General features: G+C 39.7%; 1 protein-coding gene across 4 annotated transcripts in view; it reads left to right on the top strand.

Moving 5' to 3' along the window:
- Nucleotides 1-4685: 4685 nt before the first annotated feature.
- Nucleotides 4686-15025, top strand: part of KIF2A (kinesin family member 2A) — a 56568-nt gene continuing 46228 nt past the window's right edge. For 3 of the 4 annotated variants that reach the window (XM_048290750.1, XM_048290749.1, XM_048290747.1), the window contains exon 1: nt 4687-4934. In XM_048290750.1, the coding sequence (XP_048146707.1) occupies nt 4871-4934 (64 nt within the window). In that variant the 5' untranslated portion in view covers nt 4687-4870. Of the gene's footprint in view, nt 4935-15025 lie in introns of all 4 variants that reach the window. The other variant, XM_048290748.1, reaches the window with a different exon arrangement.

The raw sequence follows: 15025 nt of genomic DNA, 5'->3' as shown, positions 1-15025 counted from the left end.
ATGGAATGAGTAAGAGGATATGTAATGTATGCCACAGCCATTATGACCACATTGCTGTCTTCTGCAATAAGTACACCCAGCTTTCTTATTCTTCAGTGCTTCCTCTATTATTCTGTGACTTTTGAACTAGTGTAGTTTTTTCTCGTACTGTCATTTTCACCTTAGGGACATATTATAACTAATCCCACCAAGTGCACAAGTAGCTATGAATACAGGGAAGAGTAAAAGATCTTGCCACCACTACTACAAATGCAGAGCTGGAGTGAAGGGCATGCTAAGAGAGGGAGGTATGCTTTTCCTAAAAGCACTTTTTTCCTCTCATGTCTCCTAGTTTGAAGAGATTGAAATACATTTACACTTTTTTCACTTCTTGATTCCTTTATCTAGTACTCAGCAATGTTCTGATTTTCTGCATGAGGTATAGGAAAGAGGCTGCTGCTCTTTAGAGTGCAGCTCAATCTGGAATAATAATGCAGTAAGTGAAATAATAATTTTATTTCTATAGTTGCATTTGCTTTGGGGACAACTGTGCTCAGTGATTACTTTTCTCCACACTTTTGGCTGACCATTCAAACCAGTAGAAGTGTACTAAAACTTGTGGAGTGTTGGTCTTTGCATGTGTGGAGTGATGGTGTTTGCAAGAGCAGAGATCAGTGATCTTGGGTAGTTTACTGACAGCTCTGTTAAATTAGACATGTGACAAGCATGTTTGAGCTTTACAACAATGGTTTCAGCACCTACATTCTCAATGCAGAGAAAGCTATTATGCTTAGAAATATTTGTTTAAATCTGAAAATCTAATCATCTGTGTTGTTTCTAATACATAATTAGTTAATTATAATCCCAAAAGCATTGTTACTCAAATGAGTCATTTGTTAACTTGTTGAGGATAACAAGCAGATTTGTAGACATTTAAAACAATGGAATCTAGAATGCATGTGTGGAAGACAAAAGGTTAGTTATTAAACTTTGAGTGCCCAGTTGAAAACATTCTGACTCTCAGATAAGGCAGATATGCAAAATTATGAATATTAGTTACATGAAAATCAGATCTTTATAAATAATAATGCAGCAGGAAATACATTGAAGTATTTTATCATCAAGTAAGGCAGTTCTCTCCTTATTACTTTCTGGTACTATTGTATAGTGCAATTACTCAGGAAGTGCGGTGTCCATCAGGGGGTAGTTTTAAACAGTGATACAATACAGATGAAGAGATACTTAAAAGGAAAAAAGAGCAGGAAGGGATCTGTGAGACAGCTCAGCTGAACTGTTTTCACCAAGGTGAGAGTGGACAAGAAGAGTCTATCTGTCTAAGCGGGCAACTGGGCAAACTACTTCAGGCTCTTCTTGCATATTTTCTTATCCTTAAGTGGAAGAAATAATCTATTATTATTAAATTTGCATATTTTTTTGGAACAGGTTCTCATGATGACCTGAGAAGATACAGTTGTATAATGTCTCCTTTTAAAATTTGTTTCTATATAATAAATATTTTGACTTATTTTTTTAATCTTACCAGTGACCACACATTCCTTTAACGTGACTGCCGTCTGCCCTGCATACACATTTGGTACCAGATGCATTAATGGAAACAGAAAAATATTTTCAGAGTTGAGCTTTAAAAAGAAATAATTTCGTATCAGTATGATTATAAATGTGTACTGTGATAAATCTTATTTGTTCATATGCTGTGAAATAGTTAAAATACTTAATAATAAATGATTTCTATGTTATCAAGCAATTTTTATATTGAAATACAGCAAATTAAAAATTTTAATTGTGTCTGTGTGAAATGCAAGCAGATGCTAGTGTTTGTTAAAGACTGAAGAATTCCTGCTAACAGTTGAAACATAACTGGTGCATGATCGTTTTCCACTATTTTGGATGACTAGTCCAACAGCAGTCAAAGTTTTGAAGTGAATGACAAAGGTTCAGTAACTGTATTATTTTTCTGTATTGGCAAGAGCAATATGTACTGATGCTATTGATGCATAAAAAGTAGACACATATGGCTCTTGGAATTTTGTAAACATTACTTTAGAAGCCATAAATATGCCTTCTAAAAAATGATCAGAGTAATTCTACATTGGGGGCCCATAAAATGCTATATTCTATACAATAAAATTTTCCTATACCTCAATTAAAAATGCATAACTAGATTTTGGAACTCAAAGCTTTCATTCTTCTATTTAACACTGGATTGAATATACATTAATATTAATGGCAATTTGGAAGAGCTATGTATTTAGTATACTAGGTAAGAAAGACCTGGTACTCAGGAATAAGTTTAGGAAGCTTTTTCTTAAAAAAAATAATAAAAAGAATACATTCTTACAACCCCAACCAGTTAGGGATCTTTAATTCCACAGGAAAACTTCCTATAATGCTTTTTCATATATTTAAAATATTTTGAATTTATTTACTATTAGCCCTGTTCATTTTCCAGGCACAAACTAGCAGTTTTCTGGACATTGCTGACTTGCTCTATGAAAGCCTCTATGTGTATTTCATGACAATAACAAAAAAATCTCAGTTAACACAGTGTATACAGCAAAACAGTAATTGTGGGTCTTCATAAGTCAAATTCAAGTATGTGTTTAAAGTTTAGAATATTTTAAAATTATTTGCTGGACTAAGGTCAAAGTGTTTCAGAGATTTCAGGGTTATGTCCAGATCTATGTGTGCTTAAGACCTATTTTATTTTGGAGTAGAACCCTATTTTGTAAACACTTAAAGTTGTGTATATTTTTCTAGGATACGGCTTTGTTACCTCAATGGGATGATTTGTTTGTAAAAGTAGTCATCTATTTCTGCAATGACAGGAGTCAAATAATTTTCCAGAAAAGCATACATAGTTTACCATTCACATGTTAACATTTATGGAGTAACACAAAGCAAATAATACGAAAAATAATATATTGTTTCATATTTAACTATTTCAAATGAGGCACTTTTCCATTACTCTGCATCTGACCAGAGAATCGGAATGGTTTTAATTTCACATGATATAAAAACATCAGGGAAGGTTTAATCAAACCAATCAGAAATAAAACAGTGCAGGTGAGCACAAAGGGTTTCATGACCACTGTGTATAGGGTCACAAGAGAGTGAGCTTTAGTCATAGCAATTTTCCATCCTGGCCACAATTCAGATCTGTAACTTTCCTTGAAAGTTCAATGACAAAAGTGTTGTTTGACTTGGGTTGTTTTTCAGGCAATAAAAATAAGTTTCCAAGCTTATTGATTAAAACACAGGAGCTCATTAGACAAGGTAAGTTCCTGAGGGCAGACAGTGTTTCTGATAAGCTCAAGAACAGCTTAGCTCAGGTGCTGTTCATCAAGGCCTAATGAGTATTTCTGAGATCACAGTGTGGTGGGGGAAGTTGTACCACCACAGCTGCTACTCTACGTGAACAAAGGCTGTAGGAATCGGGAGCTCTGATTTCTTGACTCTGACTTTCCAGGTGTCATACTGATTTCAGTATGGAACTGTCAGTGGGGGCTGCGGGAAGAGGTGAGGCAAGGAGTGTGGCAGGCTGACTGGGAGGGCATAGCTCTCAGTGGGATGACAGGGTGTCAGCTGTCATTTCGTATCACCCTTTGATGTGTGGATTGGGGGATTATTTTTACTAGACTGGCTTTTGTTTGGCAAGTAATTAAGGAGTTTATTGTGATGATGTTCAAGGTCACCAGAAGCTTTGCAGGAAGGACAATTTTAAACTGGTGGCAGATTCATCATATGTGGAACTACCCTCGGAGGAGAAACCCAAGGGGCAATGTGCAACACAGTAGCTTGCCTGGGATGCAGAAGTCACAATAGGGAAATGTGGAAGATGAAGTGTGTTTTATTTTTATTTAAGCTGTATAAAGACACAGGGCATGAGGCAAAGGTCATAGAATTGTAGAATGTTAAGGAGTTGGAATGAACCTTAAAGATCATCTGGTCCCAGATCCTCTTCCATGGGGCAGAGACATCCCACTAGACCAGGTTGCTCAAGGACTTTTTCAACGTGGCCTTGAACACTGACTGGGTTGGGACTTCACCTACAACCTCCCTGGGTAACTGTTCCAATGTCTCACCACTCTCACAAAGAATTTCTTTCTAACATCTAACCTAAATTTCCCCTCTTTCAATTTGTACCCATTATGCCTTGTCCTATCACTACAGTTCCCGACAAAAAGCCCTTCTCCAGCTTCCCTGGAGGCTCCCTAAATGGATGGAGGCTGTTGACGGGGTGGCCTTCACAGCATCAGAGAGTACGCTGAGTTGGAAGGGATCCACAAGGATCATCGAGTCCAACGCTTAGCCCCGTACAGGACATACCCAGGAACGACGTGCTTTCCTTGGACACAAGAAGTGCTGGCAGGCTGGGGAGCAGGACGGCTGCTCCTAAGCAGCTCTGCTGTGTACACGGGAGCCGCAGGAGCAGGCAGCAGGTAGATAAAGCTATTACATTAGCGCTCCAGAGCAGCTCGGCCACCACCTGGTGCCGCAGGCCAGGGCAGGCCCCGAGGCGAGCCCGGCCGGAGCCTCCCGCGCCGCCCGCGCCCTCTGCGCGCGCCCGGGGCGAGGGGCGGAGCCGCGGTGGGCGGGGCGCGCGGGGCGGTGGCCGCGCGGCGTCCCCGCCCCCTCCCGCGAGCCGGTGCTGCCGTGACGCCGCGGCGGCCGCGCAGGCGCAGCAGCGCCCACAGCGCCTGTTGTATCCGGCCGGCGCCTTTTCTCCGCTCCCCCCCCCGCCTCCTCCCCGGCCGCCCGTCGCGCCCGCCCAGAGCCGCCGCCGCTGCCGCCGTGCACGGCCTCCCCCTCCCTGCACCCGGTGTGCCCAGCCGGCAACGCCTCCGATCTCCCCCGTGCGCCCCATGAAGCGATGGCAGCGGCCAACTTCGGCAAGATCCAGATAGGGATCTACGTGGAGATCAAGCGCAGCGATGGTGAGCGGGCCGGGGCGGGGGGGGGGGGGCGCGGCGGCCGCGAGCACCCTCCCCCCCCCGTGCTCCCCGCATCCCGGCCGGGCGGGGCCGCGCGCGCCGGGGCCCATTGTGTGCGCGGGGCCGGGGCGGGGCCACGCCCGGCGCGCGCTGCGGTTGTCACGGGGGCACGGGCGGGGCCGGGGGGGGGCTCGGGGGGACCCGAGGGGGACCCGCCGGTGGGGCGGGCACCGAGACGTGCGGGGTGGCCGGGGGTGCGTGGGTGGGGTGGGGTTTGGGGCGTGGGTCGGTGGGAGGGGAGCCGGGGAGCTTTTGGCAGGAAGGTAGGAGGGCCTTCGGGGGGCGGGGGGGCGGGATGAGGTGATGGAGAGAGGGAGGGAGGGAGGGAGGAAAAGCCTTTCATATCAAAAGGGTAACTTCTTGTCTCCTCCGGTGCTCTGAGAATGGACACAACGGTAATGCCCCGACAGGAATGCTTTTGGACATTTCCATCACTTGGCAGAAAGCACGATGTTATTATTTTAGATGTTCTTTGTGATTAAAATGTAAGAAGAGTACTTGCTGTTTATGCTCGTGAGTTGTAATTTTTCTGTTGGGGATCCAGTGTTTCTCGTCTTGCCCAGCTTCTGGTGGGAGGATGTGTGATGCTATCTGGAAATCCATGTGAATCAAGGAGGCGTGCATGACAGGTTTAGGGTGCCAGCTCTTCATATTTGTCTCTGGAGATATTCAAAGCCCACCTGGACATGTTCTTGTGTAACCTGCTCTAGGTGACCCTGCTTTGGCAGAAGGGTTGGACTAGATGATCTGCAGAGGTCCCTTCCAGTCCCAACAATTCAGTGGTTCTGTATGTTAGGAGACATCTGAAATGGGAAGTTGACTGAATCAATGGCAGGTCACTCATCACTTCAGCTCTTGGATTTGAGTGGGAATGTGTAGTCTTTTCTCAGCCTCTGTGAGGTCTGTGAAACCTGCTAAACTGGGGTGGGGTTCTGAGGGATTTTCTTGAAAATTTTTGTTGTTGTGTTTTTTTTTTTTTTTGTTTTGTTTTTTTTGTTTTTTTTTTTTTTGCTGGGATCCAGGAGCTTGGAATAAGCAGATGTTTCTAAGGGAAGAGAGATGTGGAAGTCAAAGGCTCTGAAGCTAGCATGTTTTTGTCATGAGGCAGGAAAAAAGCAACCAACAAGCCTTATGTGGCTTGTCTTTCTTGTGTCCCGTCTGCAATTCAACCGTACAATAAAATAATGGTTGGTGTTGGCTGGACACTGGATTACACCCAGCCCCTCAATTTGTGCTGAATGGCTTGTCTGCCGCGTGAAGAATCTGATTGGTCTGGCAATTATTTGCATAACTCCTGTGGGTCTCTGTCTGGCATTTCAGAAAGCCTCACAGTAGCAACCTGTAAAACTTTTTCTGATGTCTGTGTGAACTCCTAAGAAACTTTGCTGTTTGGTTTGTATGCCTTTGGAAGTTAAGGCACGAAAATGCTTTGTTGCTCTTGTTTTCCCTTCTATAGGGTTCTGCACACTTTTTAATATCAGAAGTGAGTTTGGTAACTCTCGAATGTAACAATATTTATTTTCCTTGCTATTAGTGGTTTATGTATTTTGCTGTATCACTGAAAAAGGCAATGCAGCACATTAAGTATATTAAACATCAGTAATATATACTAGGGATATGTCTTCACAGCAGTTGCTCAAACTGTAGGGTTTTGAGGGTTTGTGTTAAGTAGGGCCTTGTGTGAACAAGACTGAAGTATCATAACTAAGTGGTGGGTCCTGGTTATTGTGAAGCATCCTTGTTTTATTTTGGGACTGAAGGAGAGGTCCTGTTCTGGCTCAGGCTACTGCAGCTGTCATTCTCTTCCCATTAAACTGTCCTAGGTATCTGGAAGGGAGCATTTTGTGAGAGGTATGGAAGGACAGCCAGCACTAGATTGCATTGCCTCATAGAAGGTAGTTTTCTAACCTCAGCTGTGGTTCCACAGCAGTGGAAATTGATCTTGTTCCTGTTGACAAGGGGAGGGTCTTGCTGCCTGTGCCTCTGTCAGCTGAGTTGTTCCTACAGGCTTTCTCCCATCCAGTGTGTCTAATGGTTTTTTTCTTCTGATTATTTAATATGTTAATTGATGATTTGATTCACTAAACACAGTAGAAAACTTCTGGATGTGCTAGTTTTCTGCACAATTAGTGTGTTCCAGTAGCTTATAGAGGGATCTGTGACCCCAGCAGTTATCAGTATGTAGGAACTACGTAGTCAGGATGACATGGAGGTCTTTACATGTGATATTCTGGATCTGCTCTCCCCAGAGCTGTATCCTAGGAAGAATCAGGGCTGTCTATCATATCAGCTGCCCTTGGCTGAGAAAGCACCATTAAAACTGTTTAGGAAACTTTTGGAGAGAGGGATGTGTTCATGTGGGCTTTTCTTTTTACATATTGTCTTATCTGTAGTGATGTGTCTTTTTTAAAACTAAATATTATTTTGAGAGTTAGATATAGTAATTGTTTAAGTTTTTCTTACTTACCTGGTTATTTGCTGAATCCAAAAAAGAACAGTTTTACTTCGTTAGTGGGGTCAGTGAAAAAGTATGCAGGTTTTTTCATCTATCTACCATCTTAACTTCTGAATACAGAGTTTTATTAGTTCCAGAGAACTATTTTTTTAAGTAAAAAGGAAAGCTAAAAGAAATGCATTTGTTTGGTGAATCATGATTGTTACAAGTAAGACCAGAACATTCTGGAAAGAAAAGTCACATATTCTGTCATTTTGACAAGTTCTAATTAGCCTGAAGTGAGAGATTTATTATAGGACTGAATAGAAAATAAATGTTGTACAAAAGAAAGGCATTGTTAGAAGTTATGGCCAAAACCACATAAAAACAAGTTTGGATAAACCCCAGCATTTTCAAGGACAGATGTTGCAGAGCTGCTTGCTGTTTTTTCTCAGTGGGTAAACATTGTTATAACTGTTGCCTATATGTACCATAGCTGCAGATAGTATTTCCAGTTACAACTGGAATAACTAGTTATGTTCATGTATTGTAAGAGGTACTAAGTGGTTAGCTAGTTCAGGTTTTTATAGTAACTTCTGATACTGAAATTTACTGCTTGGTTTAATTTATGTATATTGCTTGAATATGCCTTGGTAGTCTGTCTTGGAAATGGGAAAGAACAACTTTGTTTTAGGTTGCAAATTGTTAAGGATGGGCTGCATTTCCACATTTGAAAAATGTGCCTTATCACATGGAAGCTTAGGGCAGTGAGGAGGAAACCAGAAGGTACCTGCCAGACTCACTGTAATGATCTTGTCCAGAAGATGTCCCTTGTTCAGGTCTACAGATGGGCATTTGTCAGTTGATGAATTCCCTTTACACAAAAAATAATAGCCTGCCACTTTATGTGTGAACTTATACCTGTATCTACACTTTCTTGTGCATTATTCCATTAATTATGACAAAGACCAGTATAACTACTTGGAGAAAGAATCTTTCACGTTTTGTCTCCATAAATGCAGTCTTTTGCTGAAATAAGATAAATCACTTCTACTCTGCAGCTCTTTAGTAGGTTGATTAATTTCTTTTTCTTTTTCTGTCCATTTCCTCCTCAGACTGTTCCTGTTCTTTCCATCTTTGCATATCTGAAATACTACCTAGAAAGACAGAGAAATTAATTATATATTTGCTCATTTTGAAAGTAGGGTGGGAAGGAGGGAGGAAGACGCAAGTAAAATTCTGACATCACTGTGTCAGAAATAATGTAGAGGCATAAGGAGAAGGGACACTCTTGTAATCAGGAGAGTGACTTAAGATCTGACTGAACTTTCAGGAAAGGAAAAACCCTGAATTTTTAAGGATTAACCATCAACTGGTGTAAAAAAGATCATGATTTTATGCCCCTTTTTTTCATAATACAAGAATAGGAGAGCTGTCAATGTTTGAAAATGAAAACTTGACATTTTTAAAAGGAGAAAGGACTAGGTACAGTTATCACATGGAGCTTGTTACCAGAGGAGATTGAATCTAGATGCATAGCAGAATTTTAAGAAGGATGATAGGGATATCCAGTTTTACAATAAAAACAAAAAATACGCCAGCAACAGTGAACAGTAGTTTCTGTTCTTCCTGAGTCTGTAGTTTAGATAACGTCCTACTGATGTGACGTAGGAAGAAATCCTGCCCGTGGCTGTGTTGTTTTTAACTGCCTAGTTAAGAATTTTCTTCATTTGTGTCTAGAGCAGCTGGAACTGGTCGTGGTAGAGAATAATCCATTCTGTCCAAAATCTACTGAGAGCTCCTCTCTCCTTAGTCTTGCTAAAACATCATGGTAACTGTTTTCACCTTCAGATACAAATGAGGCTACATTTTGGCAACAGTCAGGGCTATACTTTGTTTCTTTAAAACCCAGTTTCTGTGAAACTCGTTTCTCAGAGTTGAGAGGTCTGTAGCATCCTCTGTCTTCTGGGTAACCCTGTATCTTTATTTATGTACAACTCCCAATAGTAAGAATGATTTTATAGCAGGATAGAAGGTTTAATGATGCTATAAAATTTCTGTTCAGGTTTGGGTAGTCACCCTATTTTACAAGCTCTTGAGGATAGATTTAAATGGTAATGTGCTTTTACTCTTTCCTTTGGTGACGTACATCTATTTGTTCCCTATGATTAAGAGTTTTTTGTTACCACATTTAAATCATTTGACTCAATTACCTAATCCCTATGTAAGCCGTACAGACACAATGTATCTTTGTGCTTCCATAATAGCCAGAACACACCAAGGGTTTCAAGTCTGCTGTTGCTGGTCCAGCTAATGGGTCCAACATTTAGGCTTATCCAGTGTACGTTATCATTGTTACATCCAAAGTTTTTGGTGACTGTTCCCTCTGAAGAGTTGACCAAGAGGATATATTAAATTTTCTGTGTCCTTTTGGAAATAACTTTTTAAGCGTTCTGCTTTCATTAAGCCATGAATTTTCACTGTAACTCACAGATTCTCAGATGTTTATATAGGCCTTTTGTGTTGTGTGGAAATAGCTTTTTTGCAAGATGAATAACAATAGTTGAATCCTAATCTTAAGAAAATCTTCTTATCTTTGTTCCATAAGTGTTTAATACAGCATTATTTACTGGCAGTAATGCCCCTAGAACTGTACATGGCAACTAGGATCACAGAGCTTGTATTGCATGTTTTTCCCCCAGTAATCATGTTGTGGAGGAATCTGTTCTTTGTTTCTATTTAATAGGTAGAATTATTGTTCTTTGCACCCACGCTCTATGGTGGCCTGTTGCTGGGCCCAGTGTTGCTTGTCTGTCACTGAGTCCTGCAGTGGTAGGGAGGAGAAGAGAGATCCAACAGGCAGCAAGATTCTTTCATTTAATTATTTTACAACTCTTGAATAAGACTTTTTTCTTCATGGTCTAGTTGGTCAAAGGATCAGCCACCCCTTGGGGGGGATTGGCTAAAATCCTAAAACATCCATTGTCAAAATATTTTTCTACTGTACCATAAACAAAGCTCTGCAAGGTCACAGGTGTTCTTGGTTTATAGAACTCCACTAACATCTTCTGCAAGGGAGAAAAGTATCTCACGGGACTGGAAAGAAGCAAGAAAATTCTTGTTAGGAGCAATATTGTATCCGCACTCATCTTTTCTTCTTGTGGCTTTATGAATGGAAGATTTTGGTGCACTGCTATGGCACCAAGCATCACTTTTCCCCCTGTTGAGGTGGGACGAGACAATAAATCATGGGGAAGAAGTCATGCTTGACTGAAGAGTAATGTCATTGCAGTAGTATCTCTTTCTGTTTGCTGTAGGAGATAAACTAGCCTTTTGAGGTTTTTTTTCATACATCCACTTACTGTGGAACAAGGTAGAGAAATGAGTGTGAAGTATTTACCAGGTGAGGTCTTTTCTCAGAGCACAAAATCTGTAGTATATTTATTGTCCTGACTTGTGGAGTGTACTAAAGTGGTTTTTTTTTTGATTTGGTTTGGTTTTCTTTTTATGTTTTGTTTTTTTGTGCTTGAGGAATAAGTAACAGTAAATGGAGTAAATTAACTTCATTGCTCTATTACTGTTTGAGTTCTTTCTTTGTAAACATTTATTGCTTGTATCATGGAGGGCAATTTTTTTTTTCCCCAACTTTTCTTCCTGTCTTATATTTTGTTGGGTTATCTTGTCTTCCTCGCCATACTGTATGACAGGATTTAGGATCAAGAAGAGAATGCTGTGGTCAACCCATGGTGAGCACTAAAATGTGTTCGCTATAATTGTTCACATTATGTCTATTCCAGAGAGGAAAAGAATTCTGTTACTTTTGATACGTAGAAGGTTTATGTTAACTTCAGAATTAAGTTAAATTTCTGATGTGATACAAGAAGTAAGATACAGAATTTCACAGTAAGGGCTGTTAAGCAGTCTTTACATTGTCCAGTAGTGAGAATGTATATAAAATATAATATATGATCAGGCATGAAGGTGTTTGTAATTTAAAATTGAAGAGTTTTTAAGAAGACATGGGATTTTAATAGTAAATTTCTCGTTACACCTCTGTAGCATAGATAAAGCTATTTGGAGGTGTATATGCTTTCAGTGTGTATTTCCAGATGTAGGATAGAAGATTTTTGTGTAACTGCAATACATTCTTTGTTATATCTCTTTATCTATTTCTAAAACACAAAAAAGCTTTCAAATATACGAACAGTTCTTTTTCATTGCTAGAAAGCTTACGTATGTTTTCCAGATTTACAACGCATGTCTTTTCAGAAGTCTTTTTATGTTTTTGAAATTCCGTCTAACAACCTTTTAAAACATTTGCTTGTAGTCGTATGTTCCAAACCTTTAGGTTTTATTGTGACTCGGTATTTGGGGTTTTATTTAAATCGTTCTCAGTAATGCACTGAATATAGACATGAAACCAAGTACTCCTAGCTATGGTGTTCGGAGTAATTTTTCTTGGGTTTGGGCATATGTTTCCTTACTTACGTAAGACTGTTAGACGCTTTTCATAATTACATTAGCTACAGTTAGTTTTGGCTATTAGGATGTTTAACTTTAGACTGCTTTGCTCTGCCTGCTGCATTGGCTTAGCTTTGTGTTAAATGTGTGAGGAAAGGAGGGCAGGGAACTAAAACTATGGTTTAGATACATTGTTTAGATATAGATTGTCTAAAACTGCTATTAGCTATATTCTCAAACCTGTTTGTATTGTGTATGTACAGGCTCATGTGCTGTTTTCTTTTCCTGCCCTAGTTCCTTTCCTAAAAACATTTACAGTTTTATATTGCTTTTGGGTACAATTTTTTTTATTTTCACTCAAAGAATGAAACAGTCTGTATTTTTCTATAGTGTTCCAAATACAGAGATCGATTGACATGACTTTCCTACACCTTTGACTGCTGTAAAGGGATGCTTTGAATTCTGTACTAAGTGTTTAGCCATGAGACAGTGTTGACTGTGTCTGATAACCTGGAAACATGCTTTGTTCATAGCCCCAGAAGGTATCATGATAAGGTCAATTGTGACTTTAGAGCGTTCACATACCATTGATATGCTAGAAGTCAGTGAATTCATCTACCACCGTTAAATGCTTTCCTGGCATGCAGTCCCCCATGGAGGTAGAACAGGAGGCTTGATGATTACTTGTACCGCTCTTCTCCATGCCTGGTAATTGCTCTAGGGAAATCGGGCAGCCACAGGTAGTAGTTCTCAGGGAGGGTGTTAAAAAGATGGCATTGCCATTTCATTATTAAAAAGTGTTCTGCGAAGCTAATTTTGCTGCATTTGAATTTGGTCATTGCTAAATATGTAAAACTAGGTTTTACATTTGTTAGACAAAAGGCAATAAAGCTGTGTGTAAAAATACATTAGATTTACCTTTCCTGGAAGAAAGTATGAATTTATCAGACTATGCTTATAAGTTTTTTTAAAAATGTGTGTAGTGCACTGAACCATTGAGCAGCACATGCCTAGAAGACTTCTGATAACTCTACTATTACAGTCTAAATTCAGTTATTTCTTGTTGCTAGGAACCCAAGTTAATTTTAGAATTGCTTAAAAGGAGTGGGTAAGGAGTGGCTCTAAAAGACAACTCTGTAAAACTGTGTCTAACCAAAACTTTTAATGATTGTTTTCAAAAATGGGAATTACCAATTAGATTTAATTAAGCCACTTGATCAGTTTTTTTCTTTTGCCTTTTTTTTTTTTTTTTTTAATTGGGTCTTGTTTAGCAACCCTGGATCTGATACTGTATTTTGACTCTTGGAAGAAGAATGGGGGATTTAGTTGCTTTAAAGGCTTGAATGTGGTAGTAGAGTTTTTTATTTTGCTTTATTCAAATAAATATGCTTTCAGAGTAGCTTAGTTTTTATTTAGGGGCAGTTCTTGGTTCCATCAGGCATAAGCTGCTTTTGGGATTCCCAGGCTTGCTAAGGGGCCAGTCTGCTGCATTTTCTGCCACTGATGTAACACCAACACCATGTGAAACTAATTGTCTTATCCCAACCAATAACAAAGTAACTTGCAGATAACAAAAAGTCTTTTACTTTGTTTTAATTTTTAAGAGTGTGTAGTAATGCTGTTAACTTAGTAGAATGCTACTTACTTACAAGTTATTGGAAATCTCATTGCAGCTTTGCCGAGTTTTCTAAGTTTGATGTTCTCTTGGCTCCCATCAGGCACTCAAAGATCTGTGTAATTCCAGGTATTAGAAGTGTATTTTTAGTCTTTTCTGTTAATGACAGAATTGTTTATTTAAGAGCTGTCTTCAGTGGATGAGCACACTGTGTGGGTGGAGGGAGGTGAATAGTGGGGTTTGTTTAAAACTTTCTCTTTAGAAGCAAGGTGTGTTGCATACTTATGCCCTTGCAGAGTTTGGCTCTAGAAATTTTGTTGCACAGGGCTGCACATTTTGTAGTCACTAAAATGTATTACTTTTATTCTGTGGCTAAACTACATACAGAGTTTGAGGAGTATTTCCAACTGGTGTAGTTTGCACAACTGATCTGTAGAAGTGTTTCATCTATAGAGATGCAGGTATGCATAGTGATGTGCTAATGAGCGTCTCTGGCTCTAGGAAGAGGTCAGTGGAAGTAAAATCAGCTTGAAAAGCATATGAACACTTAGGTTTTTGAATACTCAAAATTTCTAATCCTGCTTTGGGTTATATTTTGTTGTACTTCTGTATTTTTATGATCTGAACTTCAGTGTAAATTTTGGCATTTTAGTACAATAGGAATTCAGGTGGTGATGAATAATGTCAGTATTTTAATCACGACCAGATGATTTTTAAGTTACAATAAGCTTTCATCAAGCACAGAAGAATTAAAAGACTACTTAAAGTTTTCTTGTTGGTTTGAAGTTTCAGAACCTTGCTAAGATAAAATACAAGCTTTAAATTTGTGTGAGAATAAAGTCTTCTCACTTTTAACCTGGAACAACAGTTGGCAGCTCTGTAATGAATTAAGTAATGGTACATGTTCTTCCTAAATATAATTTTGTAAAGTAAAGAGAAAAAAAAGCTCCAACAAACCTCTGTTTGACAGGATGGGTCATGAAAAGCAAAGGTTACCATTTGAAAATATCTGTAGAAGGTGCTGGTAAAAATTTTCTGTGTGATGCAAGAAGCTATTGTTTTTAGACAGGTATGGTCAGCTTCAGAGAAAGTAGAGAAAATCATGAAAAGGATGTCTCTGCCATTTATTCAAACAGCAACCAATGTGAAAAAGGAGGGAAGGGAGGGAGAAGACTGGCCAAGTCATGTCAATCTTTTGCAGATTATATTCACCACACTATTTTAATCCACCACAATCTTAAATCCTGTTACTAAGCAAATTTCAACAACCACTAAATCCAAATGCTGTTTGAAAGACTATCATGGTGTCCCGCAGTGGTGGGGAGGAGAAGAGAGATCCAACAGGCAGGCATTGTGCAGCAAGATTGAGTTATTTAATTATTTTACAAACTCTTTTATAGACTTTTTCCTTCATAGTCTAATTGGTCAAAGGATCAGCCACCCCTTGGGGTGTTTGGCTAAAGTCCTAAAACATCCATTATCAAAGTATTTTTCTACTGTACTATAAACAAAGCTCTTCAAGGT

Source organism: Corvus hawaiiensis, chromosome Z, assembly GCF_020740725.1.
Source record: "Corvus hawaiiensis isolate bCorHaw1 chromosome Z, bCorHaw1.pri.cur, whole genome shotgun sequence".
In the NCBI taxonomy this organism is placed as follows: Eukaryota; Metazoa; Chordata; class Aves; order Passeriformes; family Corvidae; genus Corvus; species Corvus hawaiiensis.
This window is presented reverse-complemented; position numbering and strand designations above follow the sequence as displayed.